The 21130-nt window shown below is 34.7% G+C and overlaps 1 protein-coding gene across 1 annotated transcript; it reads left to right on the forward strand.

Annotated features, from left to right (window-relative positions):
- Window positions 1-1181: 1181 nt before the first annotated feature.
- Window positions 1182-20812, forward strand: LOC140149020 (uncharacterized). Its single transcript, XM_072171198.1, has 13 exons — window positions 1182-1384; window positions 3119-3496; window positions 3859-4338; window positions 7235-7338; window positions 11710-11926; window positions 12970-13080; window positions 13324-13505; window positions 13649-13771; window positions 14014-14084; window positions 14202-14242; window positions 14699-14801; window positions 16732-16831; window positions 20258-20812. Exons 1-13 carry the CDS (start codon window positions 1315-1317, stop codon window positions 20327-20329), a joined length of 2052 nt encoding a protein of 683 aa, XP_072027299.1. The 5' UTR covers window positions 1182-1314; the 3' UTR covers window positions 20330-20812.
- Window positions 20813-21130: the final 318 nt, after the last annotated feature.

Raw genomic sequence — 21130 nt, forward strand, 5'->3', positions numbered from 1 at the left:
TTCCTCTCATTCCAATACACTGGTTATATTGAAAGACAGAGATAAAAAGACCAAATCGCGTCTGATGTCAGGGCAAAGGCACACCGTGATTGGTTGCCGACCTGCGCAGTACGGCATTTTTTGCAGAATTTCAGACGCGAACTAGTCTTTTTATCTCTGTTTTCATTATCATACGTGCAGATATACTGTTCGACGCACTGCGCCATCATCCCTATATCTTCGTGTCAAAAATTGCCGTGATAGTACGTCGAATCTTCTCGTTTTTCAAAAGCTACGCATGGCGATTTTGTTCGAGATAGGCCGAGCGACTCAGGCTAAGCATACCATTTACATGATATGAGATACCATAGCCCTGCCATAGAGCCTGCCGTTTAGTTTCTATTCTACGCTTTGCGCATGATCAGTACCTCATACGGTGTTACTATTATAGAAAATTCGATTTGTTTTCAGGATAAAACGCAGGTTTTGTTTCCAGTACACTAACTCGAAAAGCAATACACTAATTAGCGGGGCCTTGCTGTTTGCTGTGGATATCTTTAACTGCATTTTATAAGTAAAGATTTTGAAATCCAAAGTAAAAATTGTGATATTTTCAACTGTTTGAGAAATGAATTATACAAAGGAACCCGTGTAAAACCCAGGTGCTGTATCTATAATACAATGTACATTTATCGACTTTCTTTATCTGCGTCAATAATAGAATATCGATCCCGGGATATCGATTCAATCGAATTGAAGACATGTCTCCATTTTGAGTTTGTACTACACCTCTGAGCGACAAAGCGATTTCTAGCCAATCAGATACGGTAGGCCTCCTTTTCTTGCGTTCGGTGAAATACCAATCGCCCGTCGCGTCGCTCACCAACGGAGTATTAAGTTTATATTTATAACACTGGCTGTTGACACTGTGCGACGTCTCGTGGTTCGGAGTCACGTAAAGCTGTTGTTCAACGTCTGATTTTTGACATGATTTCTTATGACAATCAACAGTTTTTCTGTAGAATTTATTTTTCAAAACATGACACTGATTTTCAGGCTCGGTCAAACGTGAATCCATACAGATCTATTTCTATCGTTATTGTATTACCCCGATAGACATATGTATATAGGCCTATTTGGGATATAATTATTATGATATTTATTAAGATAAGACGAACATGACGAATACAGCGTAAGCTCGGTCAAACGTGAATCCATGCTAGGTCTATTTATACCATTATTGTATTTCCCCGAATGAATACTCCAGTAAATGCATAATAGATATAGTCATATGTAGGCTATATGTTTCAAAGATAAGATGAGTGTAGCGTGATTATGGCGGACCGAGTACTTAGCAACTACTTTCTCGTCGGAATATTATCAATTTGTGTAATTCTTTCAGCAGGTAAGAAATATGATGTTTTCATTTCACACATTGTAACTAATAAATTATAGTATACAGCCTGTCTCAAAAATTGTGCAAGTGAAAAGCGCCCTATGGCAATTAGAAAATACCGTTGTGACATGATGCTTATATCAACGTCACGGGCGTAGTCTTAGCTCTCAAATGCTCTTTGTTCTGTTCAATTTGCTGGGTTTAATCTCGAGATATGTTTAGTTAAGGGGGTACTACACCCATGTGGTAAATTTGTGACTATTTTTGCATTTTTCTCAAAAAATAATAACACACTGGTAACAAAAGTTATGTATATTATTGGGGCAAGGAATCCAATTACTACACTGTGATTCAAGACAAGCGGTTCATTTTTTATGATAAGAAATGAGGTACATCCTAATTGTACCTTATTTCTTATCATAAATAACGAACCGCTTGTCTTAGGTCACTGAAATTCCAGTGTAGTAATTGGATTCCTTGCCCCTATAATATACATATCTTTTGTTACCACTGTGTTATTAGTTTTTGCGAAATATGCAAAAATAGACACAAATTTATCAAGGGGTGTAGTACCCCCTTAATAACGAAAGGGTAAAATAACAATTGTGCCACTTTTACTAGGGAAGATCAAGAGGACTGTACATGTAAATCAATGATAGCATCACGTGGTTCAAGATTTCCTTCGTGAAATCAAAAGAAAGCATCAATTACACAACAATAAAAATAGTTTTTACTGTTTTTACTGTTTTATCATGATACATGTATTATATGATTCTCTTTATCCACTTAAAACAGATTAAAAGAGAAATAGATATTTCACATTCTGCTGTAAAATTAAATACATGTGCATGTCAATGATTTTATCATGGTAAATACTGTTTTCTTTGTCACTCAAGACATGTTAAAAGACAAACAAATATTGCAAACTTATGCAAGGTAAATGAACGCGTATTATTTGTTGGGAGAGAAATTTAAAAAAAATAATGCATACACGCTGATGTTGATGCGTCTTATGCACGAAGGGGAGTGCATTAGAGTCATCAACATCATTGACATGTGAAGCTCTCTTCCCTAAGAAAAGTGGCACAATTGTGATTTTACCCTTTCGTTGTTAACTAAACATATCTCGAGATTAAAACAAGTAAATTGAACAGACCAAACCGCATTTGAGAGCTAAGACTGGGCCCTTGACCTTGATGTAAGCATCATGGCACAACGATATTTTCTAATTGCCATAGAGGGTGCTTTTCAATTGCACAATTGTGTAGACTGTATTGTAACGATAGGTTGTGTGAAATGTTGATGTTTTAATGTTAACCATACCGTACCAAGAATCCGAAAAACGTACTGTTCCCACTTTTCGCAATTCAATGGAGAATTCGACTCCAAATATCATGATATAAACAGCTCATCGTAATTCCATTACCTTCATTGTATATTTTGTATCCTGTGTTGATCTGTTGAAGAAAAAACATAAAAAAGCTAATATGTACTACATATTATGTACTACATATTATGTACTACATATTATGTAGACCGAGATATTAGACAAGGGGCTGTTATTTAAAAACGACATGCTTTAAAACAAAAAAGAAGCGCAGAAGTTTACAGAGCACTATACGTACAGTCATAAACCGACAAGCTTCAGCATACGTTTAAAACGCTTCGAAAAGCGTTTCAACAATTTGACACAGCGATCGATGAAATGTAATTAATATTCCATATTTCAAATACTATCTATAGGTCAGAAAGAAATCCAAGCATGTTTTAAAGATCCTACAATGGTCAGAGACATCCGCAACCCAGCAACGGCTTTCTACATTACATGGATATGGAAGCCCATAACAACTTCACAAGCAACGTGTGAAATGTATGGACCCGACTATCAGTATGCTTCCAATGTGACAGTAAAATATGCTTTAACAAATAGGGATAATTGTGAAGAAATACGACACGAGAATATGACAGTTTTCGACAAGGAAGGGAGTGCAGAGAGCGTTACAGTAGAATTGGATGAATTGGATCCTTATCATGCTTATTCTACATACACAATTTATTTTGATATATCGTCTGAAGGAAAAGTTCGGCATATTACACAGTGGGAGATTGAGACGGACGAAGGTATTAGTGCTATTACGTAATTGATCTTCTTTTTTTATTTAGCGGGCATTTCTTTCACGACATACAGATGATTTTTGCTAATCATTAACTGTAATAATTATATACTGGCTTACATATTTTAACTTAACTTATTTACACAAGCAAAGACATTTCAACTACAATAGAATTTTTGTGACCTCCAATGTGCTCACAGTTTTGATCCGCATGTGAAAGAATTATTCGGATGATGTGATGATATGAAAAGGTAGTAAAAAATCGTAACATATTCATACTAAAAAACATGAATAGTGTTGATCTCATCGCTTCAATTTTTCCATTTCCGTTGACTACGATGATAATTTCGTATTATTTATTTAATAAAGGTAAACCTGGGAAACCGCAAAATGTCAATGCCACTTTCAAAAACGAAACGATAGTGTTTGAGTGGGACGGTCCGCCATGTGGCCAACGAAGAGCTAATATTACGTCTTACGGAATCACACTATACAAATCAGACTCACCTGACAAGAAAATTGAAAATCAGACAGACGATAGAACTTACAAATTTCAAGATCTTTCACCTGATACAGCATACACGTTTACTGTACAATCAGAAGCAAGTCTGTCAAGTGATCCGGTTTCATTTAACGTGACAACAGATCCAGTAAGACCAGTCCAGGTAACAACTCAGACATACACTTCTTTAACTGTACAATCAGAAGCAGATCTGTCAAGAAGTGATCCAGTTAAAGTTGACGCGACAACAATTTGGGGAACAGATCTAGTAAGATCAACGTTCCAGGCAACAGCTCAGGCAGGCGATCAATCACAAGCAACTCTGCTAAGTGATCCAGATGAAAATGGTAATAATAATAATAATAATAATAATAATAATAATAATAACAACAACAACAACAACAACAACAACAACAACAATAATAATAATAATATTAATAATAATAATAATAATAATAATAATAATAATAATAATAATAATAATAATAATAATAATAATAACATATTCACAGCCTAAAACGTGTAATTTTGTTTTTGAAACACATACATGATTCTTATATAAAAATGAGTACACTTAGCATTTTGATAAAATGCGCACATGCTGCATTTTATATATTCAGCAGCGCCCTCTGTTGTTTGTTAGTAGAGCGGTTTCCGAAAAAATAAAACAACAATATTTGAAACCATAGAATAATTATGGAAACTATTATTTTTATTAGTTAAAAATCGTGATGTATGGGGGTGGCTGGTGGTGGCTACGGGGCGTTAAAAAAAGAACCAACAGCGATATCCAACTAGTTTGGCCCGCAGGGCTACAAAGAAAAAAGAACCACTAAACCTCGAAATGTGGATATCCAACTAGTTTGCACCGCAGGGCTACAAAGAAGCACTAACCGCGAAATATGGATATCCAACAAGCTTTAACTATAAATTAGCCCCGATAGATGGCAGGGCTTGAAGAATGAGGGAAATTATGGGGTAAAAGTATAAAAAAGTAGGGTTAGGGTTTAGGGTTTAGGGTTAGGGTTTAGGGTTTAGGGTTAGTAGGGTTTAGGGTTAGGGTTAGGGTCAGGGTTAGGGTTAGGGTTAGGGTTTGGGGTTAGGGTTAGGGTTTAGAGTTAGGGTTTATTTAAAGTTTCTTAAAAGATTGCACATTAGGAGCCTCACGCAAATTGGTAGACAAATTGTTCCATAACCTAGCATACTGCAGTTACTGTCCGTTTTCCTATACACAATACACAGTGCTCTTTCCCATTGACGCGTGACCTCTACAAATAGCCTACGTTAAAAGTATGGGGATATGACTAGTTAACGTCGCTGTTTGAAAAATAACCGGCCAATATTAAAAGTACTCTTCTAAAGTTTTAGAAAATATAGTTTTGTTACATGTCCTAAATTTTTAGCTAATTTAGATGTTTGGAAATATGCGTACTTTGGTGTTTTAGTTAATGTTATAGGTAATCGTACATTGCCTAGTTAACGTCGCTGTGTGAAAAATAACCGGCCAATATTAAAAGTACTCTTCTAAAATTCTAGACAATATAGGTTTGTAACATGTCCTAAATTTTAGCTAATTTAGATGTTTGGAAATATGCGTACTTTGGTGTTTTAGGAAGGATATGTAAATGACAGATAACACCAAACCATGTTAAGTCTGCAAACCACCATGTTTCTCATTTTCAAGAACGCTGGTTAACAATAAGCACGTATTGTCTCATTTCGTAAACAAAGACCACACAGAATTGTTCTCTAGCGCTCGCTTTATAATCGTTCACCCAACTGAAAGTATAATCCCAGCTCATTGCTCCATTGTACGTGTGAAGCAGAAACATATGTTGTGTGTATTTAACCAGAGAAGATATGATTTTATCAGTTGAGCTGTTTTCAATGAGTGTTATCTTGGTTTAAAAGCTTTTAATGGGGTTTAAGTCCTGCAAAGGTCGAGTTGAATTCTACTGTAGACATGACTGCATCATGGGTCCTTGAACAGAAAAAGGTTTATCCCCATAAGATATAAAATACGTAGTATAACTGATCATTATTAGCATTCCTCAGTATTGAAGCCCACGATAATGATCAGGCAGGACTAAAGATGAGAGTTTTGCAGTGATTTTTGGTGCAAAAACATTTGAAAGTGGTCCGTGTTCTATAATAGATTATTTATTGTGTTTATCAGTATCAATCTAAGTTTTACCAACCCATTGTTAACTTCAAAATTATGTGAAAATTGAACAAACAAAATATATGGATCAATTCAAAAAATAAAAAATAGGCCTAAAGTTGACTCCAGAGAACCAAATTATCTTTACAGCCTAGTAGCAGTCCTTCGTTGAAGTCACCTTTTCATACTGCAGTTACTGTCCACTTTCCTATACACAATACACAGTGCTCTCGCCATTGACGCGCGACCTTTACAATAGTGTATGTTAGAAGTATAGGCATTTGACTAGTTAACATTACTGTGTGAAAAATAACCTGCCAATATTTAAAGTATTCTCCAAACTTCTAGCAAATATATTTCTCTAACATGTCCTAAAATTACAGCTAGGTTAGATGTTCAGAAATATTCGCACTTTGTAAAATATGAGTGAGGGCAAGGCATAGCTAGCCAACTCCCCGTGTTAATTGAATGGAGATTTGACCGAAAATATTGGTAACGGACCGTTCACTTCTGAAGGATGCCACAAAAAAACGGTACAAACTACATTTAAAGTATTCTCTGAAATTCTAGAAAATATAGTTTTGTAACATGTCCTAATTTTTTAGCTAATTTATGTGTTTGGAAGTATTCGCACTTTTGTGTTTTAGGAAGGATATGTAAACGACAGATAACACCAAAAAATATGAAGAAATTATTTCCAATCCGTGTTAGGTCAACAATCATTATGTTGCTCATTTTCAAGAATGCTGGTTAACAATAAGCAGACTATTGTCTCATTTCGTGAACAAAGGCCCACATACCATAGTTACCTTGCGTTTCCTTTATAATCGATTACCAAACTGAAACTATAATACCAGCTCATTGCGATACCGCACAGGTAAAACAGAAACATGTGTACAACCAGAGAAGATCTGATTTAATCAGTTGAGCTGTTTTAAATGAGTGTTATCTTGATTTAATAGCTTTTAATGGGGTTTAAGTCCTGCAAAGGTCATGGTGAATTCTACTGTAGACATGACTGCATCATGTTGTAGATTCCTATAGCATTTCTAGGTAATTTTGTTACTATTTCCATAATACAGGGCGACCAACAACCATATGGTTCATCATGGCTGGGACAGCTGGAGGAGTAGTTGTTATCAGTATGATCATTATTATCATAGTTCATGTGATCATGTTATGTAAAGTAAGTAGAAAACAGTGTACCACCAAGCATCCCACTATTATTATGTGAGTATAAATAGTGCAGACAAATGTAACTATTGTCTGTCCAAATAACTTAGACACCCGGTTTTTAGGATATATTTCGAAAAGTTTTCACTTTGGAAAAATTGATGAAAGAAAAGTTGCTAAACACGGTTAGACCTAACAGAAATTATTAGTAAAGCGATGAAAAAATATTCTTCCTTGTCTACTTTTATTCAATTTTGACCGATTTACAGCAAGATATCTGGGTCCAGCCGAATATTCCTAATGACTTGAAACTTTTGATGGGATAATCTATTTACAGTAAGGGGTGTTTGAACATTGTAATCATGCATATTGATCATTGATTCCACTCTTTTTTCTTTAATCCTTTTACAGTCTAAACGCAGGACAACCGATTCTTTTGTTCTGCTTAGTCGCGCTAAAAGTCGATCGATACATGTTAAAATCAGCACAATTCCGAGATGCACCTTTTTGCTATGAAATTTATTTTCTCGGTCAAATATAAAGCAAAATTTTTTTTTTCTTCAGTAATGTCAAATAAAAACATAGTGCTTGGATGAACATTTTTTATAAAAATCCTGGTGTTAAAATTAAGTATCAAATTGTGTCTTTTAGTGTGATATTTTTGATTTTTATAGGCCTTTAGTTCGCCCGTGAGCTTTTTACAGAATTCATTTTTTAGCGTCTCAAACTAATATAGTTTGCTAAAGAAAGATATTTCCCACCTCTGTAAAGCACATCGTGTGGGTCTATATATTACAGTTTTGTCAGAATTTCCGTTTTTATTTTACCCTTTTTCCCTTCATCCTCCGAAAATGTCAAAATCAGTACTTTATCTCGAGAGCAACCAGCTGAATTAATCGATATTTCAATTGTTGTCAACCAGGTCCCTTTTCCATTGAAAACCAGGATTGCCTGACCAGCGATTTGGTAGCCCAAATCCCCAATTCTGGTACATGAGGTGAATTTTGGAAATTTGCTCCCGTGATAGCCTGCAATTTCAATTTATAGGGGCTATGGATTCCATGATTATGAAAACCATTTTGTCTGTTTGTTTGTTTGTTTGTTTATTTACCTAGGATGAGGTGCATGGGAAAATCCACTGTCCAAACCTAGAAAAATTCGCGTGTTATTAGAGGGGATTTTAATTTTCTGTCCCTCCTATCGCCAGGTGAATTTTGAATGACCCCCCCCCCCCCACCGGGCATCGCGGGTTGGCATTTTCATTACACCCTTCAGACTTGCGTTCGGGTTTGTGTAGGCCTATTTGTCATAATTTAGCGCTATAGGACCTACTTTATAAATGTATAGCTATAGCCGTGCTATATAAATATTATAAGGTACCGGTATGTAATATTATGTAGGCCTATGGGGGTGGGGTGGGTACTCAACACATTTTAACCATGACTTACAATGCAAGGCTCATTGTTGCCATAAATGATTTTACCTTTAGGTCATTATAATAGGTTGTTATAAACTTCCATGTTTAACCTTGTATTGTTTTGGCTGCTTCATTATGACTTTCGGTGGGTTTAAGCAATTTCAAACAAACACAAACTAAAGGCACTATACCCAGTCACCTTCATGACAATTGAAACACCAGGTAATTTCTTTGCTATATTGAAGTTCTGGCAACACTCTATCCAGGCCGGGCACCCAGAGATATCGATCCACAATGCTAGTATTAGCCGAAGATTTCACGCGTGGATTTGAAAATATTTTAGCTGGTAGTCAAAAATTATGGAATCAAAACGGAAATTCTGACAAAACTATAATATATAGACCCACACGATGTGCTTTACAGAGGTGGGAAATATCTTTCTTTAGCAAACTATATTAGTTTGAGACGCTAAAAATGAATTCTGTAAAAAGCTCACGGGCGAACTAAAGGCCTATAAAAATCAAAAATATCACACTAAAAGACACAATTTGATGCTTAATTTTAACACCAGGATTTTAAAAAAATGTTCATCCAAGCACTATGTTTTTATTTGACATTACTGAAGAAAAAAAAAAAATTTTGCTTTATATTTGACCGAGAAAATAAATTTCATAGCAAAAAGGTGTATCTCGGAATTGTGCTGATTTTAACATGTATCGATCGACTTTTAGCGCGACTAAGCAGAACAAAAGAATCGGTTGTCCTGCGTTTAGACTGTTTACTAATTCACAATAATGGCGGTCTACTCAAATGCATTCAACAAAAGCATGTTTGCAATCTACCGCGAGAGGTCGTCTCACACGCATAACAAATACACTACGATCAAATAGGTTGATGACAATATTTGATTGAATGGACTGCACTGTGCCATGATTTCGGTGAAGGACACCGGTTCAAATCCTTTGTTTGGAGCCAATCAATAATTTCATGCACAACCTCTATAACTCAAAAGATGTCACAGTTGGTGCATTATAACAAATGATAGGGCAAGTTACATTGAGCGTGTTTATAGTGGTGTACGGTATTTATACGGTATCATTATACGCATATGGGATTAGAATGGAATGTGACTTATCCGTTATCTCGGCTGTTTATAGTGGCAATCAATAGCGCTATTCTGAATCCAAGGTGGTTGAACTCAGCGTGTTCGAGGTCACCGCAATGCAATGTGGGAGACACAAATATGGTGCCAGTTTCAAATAGTTTGCCGTCGAAACGATACCGACCATTTATAAAAACATTATTGCTACAGTGCCGTACCATATCTGTAGGTGATGTGTTATTACAGTGACAAATTTGAGCTCGGAGAGTTATATTACCCTGCTCAACTTCCTTTAATAACGGTATCGTTAATCCCTGTCTGTTTATAGTGGCCGTATACGGCAAGAATATACTGCAATATCCATCGATATCGAAGGATATCAGTTCCGTATAATATGTGCGGCAAATAGCGCTATTGGTCTGTTTATAGTGGCGACCAATACCGTATAAGATGTACTTATACGCTAAATACCGGATAATCTGGCTCACTATAAACACGCTCTATGTGTCTGGAGTGTATTGTGAATTATACTCCTCACCAATAACATCAGAACATTCATAGGGCATACAATTTGTATTTTCTTAGAATTGGACCAAGCCAAAAGCATGCACAGAAGAAGATTCAAATACAGCGCTGAATTGTTGTAATTGGTTGAGGGACAGCTGGGATCACTGAGTTAATACACTAAGAATAAATATGCCAATCAGAAACACTGTCTGCATTTTATGAACTGAATTATATTTTTCATTTTTATCAAATGATTTTGGTGAGGAGTATAATTGATTTACTATTCATCCATTCACTATCCAAAATCACCATACCTACAAATCTGTATAATGAGACCTTCCAAAATAATGGTACCCAACTTCTACCGGATTATTTTTAAAGTGTTGAGAAAAACCTTCCAATTTCAATAGAATTTCTGGTAAACTCTCACTCAATGCTTTGGAAACACAAAAATCCCGTTAGGTCTCGGCGAATGTTAACACTTTTCTTTCATGACTTTCTTTGTAAGTGGATATTTTTTCAAATAAGTAATAAAAACTGGGTGTCTAAATTAATTGGACAGACAATAGTATGTATACGTACTTGTACGTACTGACGTCATGAAAATTGTATGTGTCGAAATTATAAAATCATATACATCAAATTTGACATGTTTATCGTTAAAAGAATGGGGTGTTACGTAATCAATACAAATTTCGCCATATCTTTATTCAGACTAGACACATGCTATAAAAAATCCACACATACAATTTTTTTTAGCACTCCAGCTCCATTGTCTGAAAATGTAAGCCTCGCACCTGTGAAGATAAACTGTCCCGGACAATGATTCTAAAATCTAATGTACTTCTTTATAATGTTGCAATGAATTGTGGGAAAATCATGACGTTTAGTACGTACAAGTACGTATACGTACTAGTACGCCTTTGTCTGCACTGATAAATGATGCCAAAGGTCCATTTTAGGGACCACCAAAGCCAACGTTTTACATCGAAGGTACCCAAGCTACCTTTATTGCGCAAGAAGTTGAAATTACTGAGTATCTGGTATATATAACATTTTTTCAGACCAAACTATAAAGTAGTAGTGCTCACACTAGCAAATAACAAAGGTGTTCTATCTGTACATATATGTTTTTGTCAAACGAAGTTCATAAACCCAGTATCTGTGTCTTGACAAAATAATTAGATATTGTTCTGGTTGAAGCCAACGAGATTTATAGGCTACTTATATATCAACAATGTCAATATTTTCAAAGGAATATTTTCTGTTGTTTATTTGCTTGAGCTCTATTTGTTTGGTTTTTATTCATGTTAATGTTCTTTTGTAATATTCCTTTGCTTCATTGTTTTCATATTCAGACAAAAAAACGACCGTCAAATGATATTGACACGTTACCACTTCATGAATACGGAAACATTCGCGCTGGATCAACGGGGCCATTAGGTTGGGAAATTCAACGGGAAAACTTTAAAATTCTTGACAAGATTCTGGGGGAAGGCAGCTTTGGGGTTGTTCAAGAAGGCGAAGTGAGGATAGGGAATAGTTGGATTACTGTCGCAGTTAAAAGTCTCCCTGGTAAGTTATTTTAAATGAATCCCAGCAAACACAAAAACGTTTTTAAAACGTTTTAAATAAGTTATATTTTGGGTTTTGGTTTAGGTAAAAACGTTTTAATAACATTAATATGTCGGGTTATATCAAGGTCATGAAATCGTTTTAAAACGTTTTGTATGAAAAACATACTGCAACAATATTTTAAAATGTTTTCGAAATGTCATTGTAAACTATTTTTGCAAACATTTTTGGCCAAATATTTTGTCAACATTTAAATAACATTATGTTAAAATATTTGCACCCAGCAATCACAGAAATGTTCTTAAAATGTTTTTTACAAAACGTTTTAATAACATTTAAATGTCGGGTTATATAAAGGTCGTGAAAACATTTTAAAAACATTATTGTAAATATTTTGGGGAAACATTTTTTGCAAAATATTTTTTCAACCCCAAAATAACATTCTGTTTAGAATGATTTTTACCAAGTTTTTAAAAATGTTTTTGGAATGTTATTAAAACGTTTTTATACCCTTTATATAACCCGACATTTAAATGTTTTCTGTAAAATTTGTGTTTGCTGTGCAGTAAATTACCAACAAATGTTATTTAATGTTATGAAAACGTTTTATACCATTAATGTACCCTTTATATAACCCGACATTTATACGTTTTCTGACAACCTTTAATAACCTTTTGCGAATGATGTCGAAAACGTTTTGTGTTTGCTGGGATATTACCATATTCGGGAAAGGTAAATCTTATATAAATAATTTAATTAGTTTTCGTCTGACGTCAGGATATTAAAAGGTGCGACGTGATTAGTTGTTGACATGCGCAGTCTGGTCTGGTTGACAGGACGTCACGCAAATACGGTCTTCAATTATAGCAGCCTAATACATCATCATGTATTTTATCATTATAAGAATGCTATTTGTTGTTTTGTTTTTACCCGATGTACTGAAACCTTTATCTAACTGAATCTATTATGACTTTTATAACATAACAGTGACATTGTTTCAGAGTCAACTTTAATTCCATTTTTATTTGTATTTTTCATAACAGACGGCGCTGGGGAGACAGAGGTCAAGGGTTTTGAAAATGAATTGGCAATCATGAAGAAAATCGGACGTCACATAAACATTGTATCTTTAGTTGGAGCTTGTAGATTTGAAGGTAGGACATTCAGTTTCCTCTCGTATGGCTGATATATCCCCGGGATATATCTCCTCATCCCCATTTGTCTTTTCCTCTACTTTCTTCTCCCCTTTCTTCTCCTCTCGATCTCCTCTCATCTTGATCTCCTCCCTCCCCAGTCCTCCCCACGAACCTCTCCCTCCCCTCTCCTCTCCTCTACTCTACTATTCTATTTCGTTGCCTCTCATAATTTCTATCTTGATCATAATCTTATTCCTTTAGGAATGTTGTACGTAGCCTTAGAACATGTCACCTTGGGAAATTTAAAAAAATTCTTGAAGGAGAGCCGTATTAGCAATCGTAATTATGAGAATGTGGACTTCGTGACTAATTTATCTCATGCTCAACTTATCAGCTTGGCTTTAGATGTGGCAAAGGGTATGCAGCATCTAGCAGATCGAGAGGTAAGCATATGACTACATCGAAGTGGACGGTTGATTTATGAACAACAAAATCGATTTGGCAAAAGTCTTCTTCTTATTTTACTGTACGGGTACCAAATAGATACACAGCCGGCAACCAATATTATTTTTTTGTACTTTTCTAGATAATACATCGAGATTTAGCAGCTCGCAACATCCTGGTCGGACAAAGTTTCGATGGGCTCGTTGCTAAGGTGTGTGACTTTGGCATGTCACGTGGTGATAGTATCTACAGACAATCCTCAAATGTAAGCGTCCACGTACCTCTACATAAAGATAGACGATATAATAACAAAAAGTAATTATAATAATAATAATAATAATAATAATAATAATAATAATAATAATAATAATAATAATAATAATAACAATAATGATAATAATAAAATTAAGGAGCATTTTGTTGGTTTTATCTTTTGAACCATGAAACCAGTTAAATGAAATCAATTGAATTGTAAACATTTAATAATATATCTTGTATTTTTTGTAGGCACGAGTTCCTGTTAAGTGGACTGCGATAGAGTCATTAACCAGACAAATATTTACCACCAAAAGTGACGTGTACGTATTATAGTAACGTAATTTTGATATTAAAAGTAATAAACTTTGAAACTTTGAAATTTGGACTTATTCTATTTTACATCTTAAAAGCTGTTTTTTTTAAATTTTAAATCATAGGTGGTCTTTCGGAATACTACTATGGGAAATCGTCACACTGGGTAAGTGTATGTCTTAATCTGTTCTTCTTCTAAGTCTCCTATGGGTTTTGTTTACTTTTGTTTGTTTGTTTGTTTGTTTGTTTTTGTTCATATTTACATGTAAGGAGTATGCCGGAATTGAAAAAAGAAGAGTTATGCATAGATCATTTTCCTAATTGTGATAGGTTCAACATAACATAACATAGCATAACATCATATTACATTAAATTACATTACATTACATAATATAGCATTACATTACATTACATTACATTACATTACATTATATTATATAACACAACATAACATAATAATTAATATTACATACCATAACGTATAACATAACATAATATTACATAACATAACATAACATAACATAACATAACATAACATATCGTACTATTTCTTAAAAGTATTTATGATATAGTTATTAAAGTATATACGTAAGTTTCCATCATTATTTCATTCCTTATTCAGGAGGAACTCCATATACCAATCCCAAGATTGAAAATAGGGATCTACCTTTGTATCTCCAAAATAATCACCGTCTAGCTAAACCACAGAATTGCGACGAAATGATGTAAGATATATTTTTCCCCTTCGGACACGAAGGAAGATAGCTCGATCAAAAAAAAAAATTTTATGCTTATTGTAACTATTTTGGATGTGTGAAAAACTATAAAAAAATACCTCATCAAGTATGCAAATTAGGGCATGTGTACAATTGAATACATGAATACAAAACCCACCCAAGTCCATGGGAAGTGATTTTGAGAGAAAAACCTGTGTATCATTTTTTCCTTCAGTTAGATTTACCTGGTCAATATGGTAAGTTTTACGTGCAAATGAGTGGATTAACCTGTATTAGGTATGACACTTAGCATTTCAGGGACTTCGTGGGATTCATTTTAAATTTTGGACTTGGGTGGTTTTTTAATCATATACAAGACAACAATGTTAGAATGAGATTACCACTAGTAAGATAATACAAAATAAAGCACACAGGTATGTATAATGTTGATAAGCATTCTGCCATGTAATATAAACCACACACTTTCTTTTACTAAACCAGTTTTTTTTCTTCAAAAGTCGCTCTCTAGCAATGAATGTGTTACAAGTGAACTTTCATACATACTGGATTTCAATCAATGTGTTACAAGACTCAAATCATGGAATTGGGTGATTCTTTCATACATGCTATTTTTCACATGCTCAATAGCCACAGAGAATGAATTTGAGTTGTTCTTTCATACATATGACAGGCCTATGTATAGCAACAATTTCCCATGCTTAACTCAATTTGGTCAAAGTATGGACTTGGGTGGGTTTTGTATTCATATATTCAATTGTACACATTGTGACTAAGTGACGACGTTTACAATGATTTTTTGGATACAATTGTACACATTATGACTAACTTATGGCAGTAAAACTTGGTAACATGTGTGAAGCAACAAACTTTAACCCTTTGTTTCTTTTTTCTGTTGTCTTCATACGTCCGTATCTGTAGGCTCTTAACTGTCATTAATTTGGTATAAAATGCTAATACACATTTCTTGTCTTTGGAGAGACCGAGAAAGACATCACACTTAATAAACTTGATTTCTGAGACTAATTTGGTTAATCCACCTTACACGATCCATTTTCGGGCACATCACCGACAAATTACTCCTAACTACCTCTGTAATAATAGGCCTACAGAGTGGTTTTGCCAAAAAATGTATCCAGAGCAATTTATAAACTGAAAGGGAGAATTAACAAAAGAGTTAAAAACTACTTATAATGATGTACAAAGTATACTAAATAACTCCTATAATATTATATTGATAAGATTAGTCACACTGTGTACAAATGAACACAATATATTAGTCTTATATTTACAAGGTGAGACACACTGTGTACAATTGTACACACCATTTAAAAAAAAATTCTACACCACATATGTTTGAAGCATTTGATCAAAAATAGTGTTCCATGTTTTCTACAGGTCTTACACTAATCCCCTGACTAGAATTTAGCTTGTCCACAATGCTATTTCATATAAAATCAAAAAGGGAAAGTACCTGTCTTCTGCAACGTGCTGTAGTGGGTGATGCCCTCTTAGATTATGCAAAGTGACATTCAGTTAGGCGAGGGCGCTCTGCACTGGAGGATAGCATATGAATACACAATTGTGCACATGGTGTTTGATTGCAGTAATATGCTTCCCCTGGTATGCATGGAGCAATAGAAGTCCATGTGTACAATTGTACACAGTATGTACGAAGGGGTTAACCAAAAGCAAAAGTTATAATAACCTAACACCGTAAATGATACAGTAAATGACTATCATACATGTACAAGAGCCGCATATCAGTAACTGCATCTGCTGATCATTATCTTTCTCAAGCCGTTGGCCCGGGTGGGTTGGATAGGCTATGCTATGCTCGACTAGTGTTCTTATATCATTTATTTATCTTGCTTTTTTCCTATTAGAAATAATTTGCATTTTCTCTAACTGTTGTTTCTAGGTATGACTTGATGTTTCGATGCTGGGCAGGAAGGCCAGCAGATCGACCAACATTCGCTCAACTTGTTAGAGAATTGACTAATATATTGGATGATGAAGGGGTAAGTCGTCCTTTCGTCCTTATTGCGATGGGTTTTGGCCTACTTATTTCCTCACAGCGTTGCAGAATAAAAAATAAAATAATCGTGCTGTCTATATAATCAGGAAACTACAGAGTGTACATTTAAATTTGTCATTACAACTTCATGTTGATATTCAAACAGTGCTATAAAGTTGTCTTACCAAGGAATGTGTTTGTATTAAAAGAAATGATTGTTTTACAACTTGGATGAACTAGAATTACTTTTATGCAAATCCGAAAATTGCAACAGATATTTTTCATTTCTTTAAGATTTAGCGGTATTACCAGATTGTACGTACAGTTGGGCTACATTAATAGCCTCATTATAGTTTTATTGATACTGGCAAAATACTTGCCTGTATGTGCTTGTTGTTCTGCTATAGCGTTATGAATCTGTTAATGATACTATAACCACACAGTCAATTAATTTATGTCAACATGTCCTTTTCACGAGGCTGTGTTTATATAACTGAATTCATTTATACAAGCACAACCTTGAGTAAATTAAAGAGAGTACTTAAGGGATCTGGAATGGGCATTTCGATAGTATTTTTTGTGGGACATGAGAGCACATCAGACATATCGAATTGCATTCCTAATACGAAGAATGTCTTTCTGATATCAAATAATTTTCATTTTTTGAAAATCACGATGTAATACAAATTTTATGACAAATTATTAAAATTTGATATTTTTCATATTTTTGATATATAACAGTCCTCGAAGTAAATTTTATAAATCTAATGACATATTCTTAAAGTGTATGTAGCTGGGAGGAAAAGTCGATCAATTGAAAAATTTTGACCTTTCATGTTGAAAATATGGATTTTTCCCCCAAAATGACCTATTTTTTTGTGTTTTGGGAAAAAGATCCATATCTTCAATACGAAGGTCAAAATTTTCAATTGATCGTCGGCTTTTTTTCATCCCACCTACATACACTTTAAGTAAAAATCATCATTTGCGAATTTCAAAAAATCAAAATTATTTTATATCAAATATCTTCGTATTCAGAATGCAATTCAACATGTCTGATGTGCTCTAATGTCCCACAATAAATACTGTCCAAACGTTCATACCCCATCCCTTAAATGGGGAAACTTAGGCAAGCGATAAAGAGAAACTATATTTACTTTAGCACTTATGTATTCTGCCAATTGAGACTTAATGTCTGTTAAGTGAGGGCTGTATTTGAACAGTTATGGGATTAGTTAATAATATTATTTTGATAGGTTTCAGGTGGTGGTCGCAGTGCATTCTCTAAATTCAGTAAATTTCCACCGTCAACCGTATAATTGAATGGGATTATTTTGAAATTTTAAAACGCTTGAAATATCACAAACAAATAGGCCTATGTTAATAAATAATATAAATACAAGCTAAAACCGTTGGGCTTCCACAAAATTAACCGAGTATATTGGAAAATTGCATACGGCCGGGCGGTGTCACAAGTTGCCGGCTCTATCATGCCACTCGCCGCCTGATAGGTTTCTACCTCTTACAAATGTTATTCGGGTCAAATTTATTGTCAGAACACGGAGATAAAATAGCATTGAAATAGAAATAGATGTATCAAGGACGTTTATGAACATTAATAAATAGATGTATCGAGGATGTTACGTTTATGAGCATTAAGACATAGATGTAACAAATTGTTATACGTTTATGAACATTAATAAATAGATGTATAGAGGATATTACGCTTATGAACATGATTTTCAACATTGTTAACAATATTGCTAGTATGTCAACAAATGAAAGTTCTGTAATTTGTTGAAATTCTTCAATACTAAATTATTTTGAATGTCATCAAATTGTAAATCTCTAGTCACATTTTCGATGTACTAGCTATGTCGCAAAGACGTTAACTTCATGTACAAAACATGCATTAACGCCCTTATTTTGTAAACATTGTATACCGATAGCTACTTTAATCAACAATAAATGTTCTGTAATTGTTCATTATCCTTCATTTCTATTAGACTTTTAGTGTATTAGCAAGTAGATGTATATGTATAACAGATGTTATTAGTTTGTAAACACTTTTTTTCATAAACATAGGATACCCAAAGCTACTTATTATGCTAACAATGAACGTTCATTGACTGTTAGGTTAAGTAAACGTTACAGGATAATATGTATTCAAATTCTGCCTCAAGGTTCCTGCTTAAATTGTGTTCAAGAATCAACTAAGATTTATTTGGCCCACCTTTTGCCAGTAAATAGGCTGTCATGAATTATCCAGTGTATTTTTATTATACGTGCCCGGTCTTATCACTTGGTACACAATAGCTCACCAATCTGAAAGCCTGTTTTAATCACAATGGTCAGAATTAAATAGTCAAAATGATTAGACAAATAGGCTACATACACTGAGTACAGTCTCATTGCAAGATCATGGGCTAAGTACCGTAGTCCTTGTCATTTGAGGTACGTAAAAACATACTCATTATGATCGATGCGAATTATAGAAACAGTTCAAATAATAAAATAACTACACCTTTATCTTGACACTTCCTCATTTGCTCGCCCTGTTCCTTTTTAATGGATTTTTTTCCATAAGAATGGCAATGTAAAACATTGTGTCAACATGAATGGTCAATATCGAATGAAGAGTTTATACTCGATCGATTTTGCAGAAAGCGATTCTTACGCATGCTCTTTGTTTACTTCCGGCATTTTAGAGCGTCGAGAGCGAGCCGATCAATCGATATAGATCGCTGAAGCAAAAACGAAGTTGCTGTTTACGAGTTTAATTAATGTCAACTTTCGAGCGATGTCGCTAGTCACATGAACTACATTGACGGCTATTGACAAATCATTGCGTACCACCGGGTTTAATTGCTGTTTTTTTTCTAATTAATTAAATGTTGGAAGTGAATTTCAAGATAATTATAACCGATGCATGTTTTTAGAAGGTACTTTTTATTTGAACAGATTTAATACAATAATGTCGTCTTCAATCACCGCGATTTGCGTGATAGTATAAATGCAAAAACGACGGGCGATGCAACGCAAAATTGCCCATCGCTTTTCAAAAGCGATTCATCGCAATCGCTCGGCGATCAAGTATAAATTCAGCATGACGTTGCGATATTTTAAAAGAGGGTTGCCTATACTTCTAAACGCAGTTCCAGCCAACTTTAACTTGGAATTCAATTTGTACTTTTAACAATGAAAAGTAGAATGTTGATAGCATGAACTGTATCCAAATCAAACAATTACAATCAGTCTTTCACATCAAAGAAGACAATTGCGGAAATGTTATAAATAAAGTAGTGAATAAAAACACAAATTGCTAATATAAGCTGCTAAAGAAAACAATTATAAGACAGTGTTAAGGATTGAGGAAGTCGTCCAACTATGCATTATTTTATTGTTTGTTTGTTATGTATTGTTTTTATAGGTGTATGTTTTAACCTCAATACGTGGAGTTGACAACTTCCGGTTTGTGAACATCTATCCAGATGACGACTAAGCTTAGACCCTACGTAGAGTGATCGGCCTACATACTTGTGGCTCAGTTGATATGAGTTGTACTCAGAGTACTGAGAACTGATGTCATACCAATCAATTACACTCAGCATTTATTTCGTTTTTTATTCATATTTTTGAAAGGGGGTTCCGCTCAGTGGCGTATCCGTATCCAGGGGAGCCGGACAATGCCGGGGGAGTGTAAACTCTAAAGTTTAAAGACTAAAGTGTCATTAAAATGATTGAAAATGGGAACTTAGCTTTGCTTTGCCCACCCAAATTGCAATAATTTTGTAGTCCATTATGTGAGGGGAGAAGGGGCCCCAGGAGTCAACATTGTCCATTTTCACCGTATCTGAACGGGGTTTCTATGTGCCCCATTCATTCGACCTCTCTTTCGAGTCCCGGCACCCTAAATCCGCCCTGCTCAGTATTTCTAAAAGCATGTAAAATACTCCGGGAAAATACTATATATTATATAGAATTATATATACCCGGGGGGATCACTCACATAAATGGTCTGTACGCATGCGTGACCAAAAAACAAGTAAAAGGGGTGTTTTTTAGGCAAGGCAAGTTACACGCGTGACGCGTTTAGGGTCTAAAAAACAGTGATTTTCAAGAATAAGGGTAGTTTTCTGAAACTGGACAACTTGTTTAGGGTACCTTTTCAAATTTTTGGTAAATTATGAGTCCAAAAGGGTACATTTGTTGCATTTTCACCAGCCAAAAACTCATTAGGGGGTAAATTCTACACTAAATTACCTTATTAAGGGGCTAAATTTGCTGGTAGGGTAAAACTCGT

This window comes from Amphiura filiformis, chromosome 1 (genome assembly GCF_039555335.1).
Source record: "Amphiura filiformis chromosome 1, Afil_fr2py, whole genome shotgun sequence".
In the NCBI taxonomy this organism is placed as follows: domain Eukaryota; kingdom Metazoa; phylum Echinodermata; class Ophiuroidea; order Amphilepidida; family Amphiuridae; genus Amphiura; species Amphiura filiformis.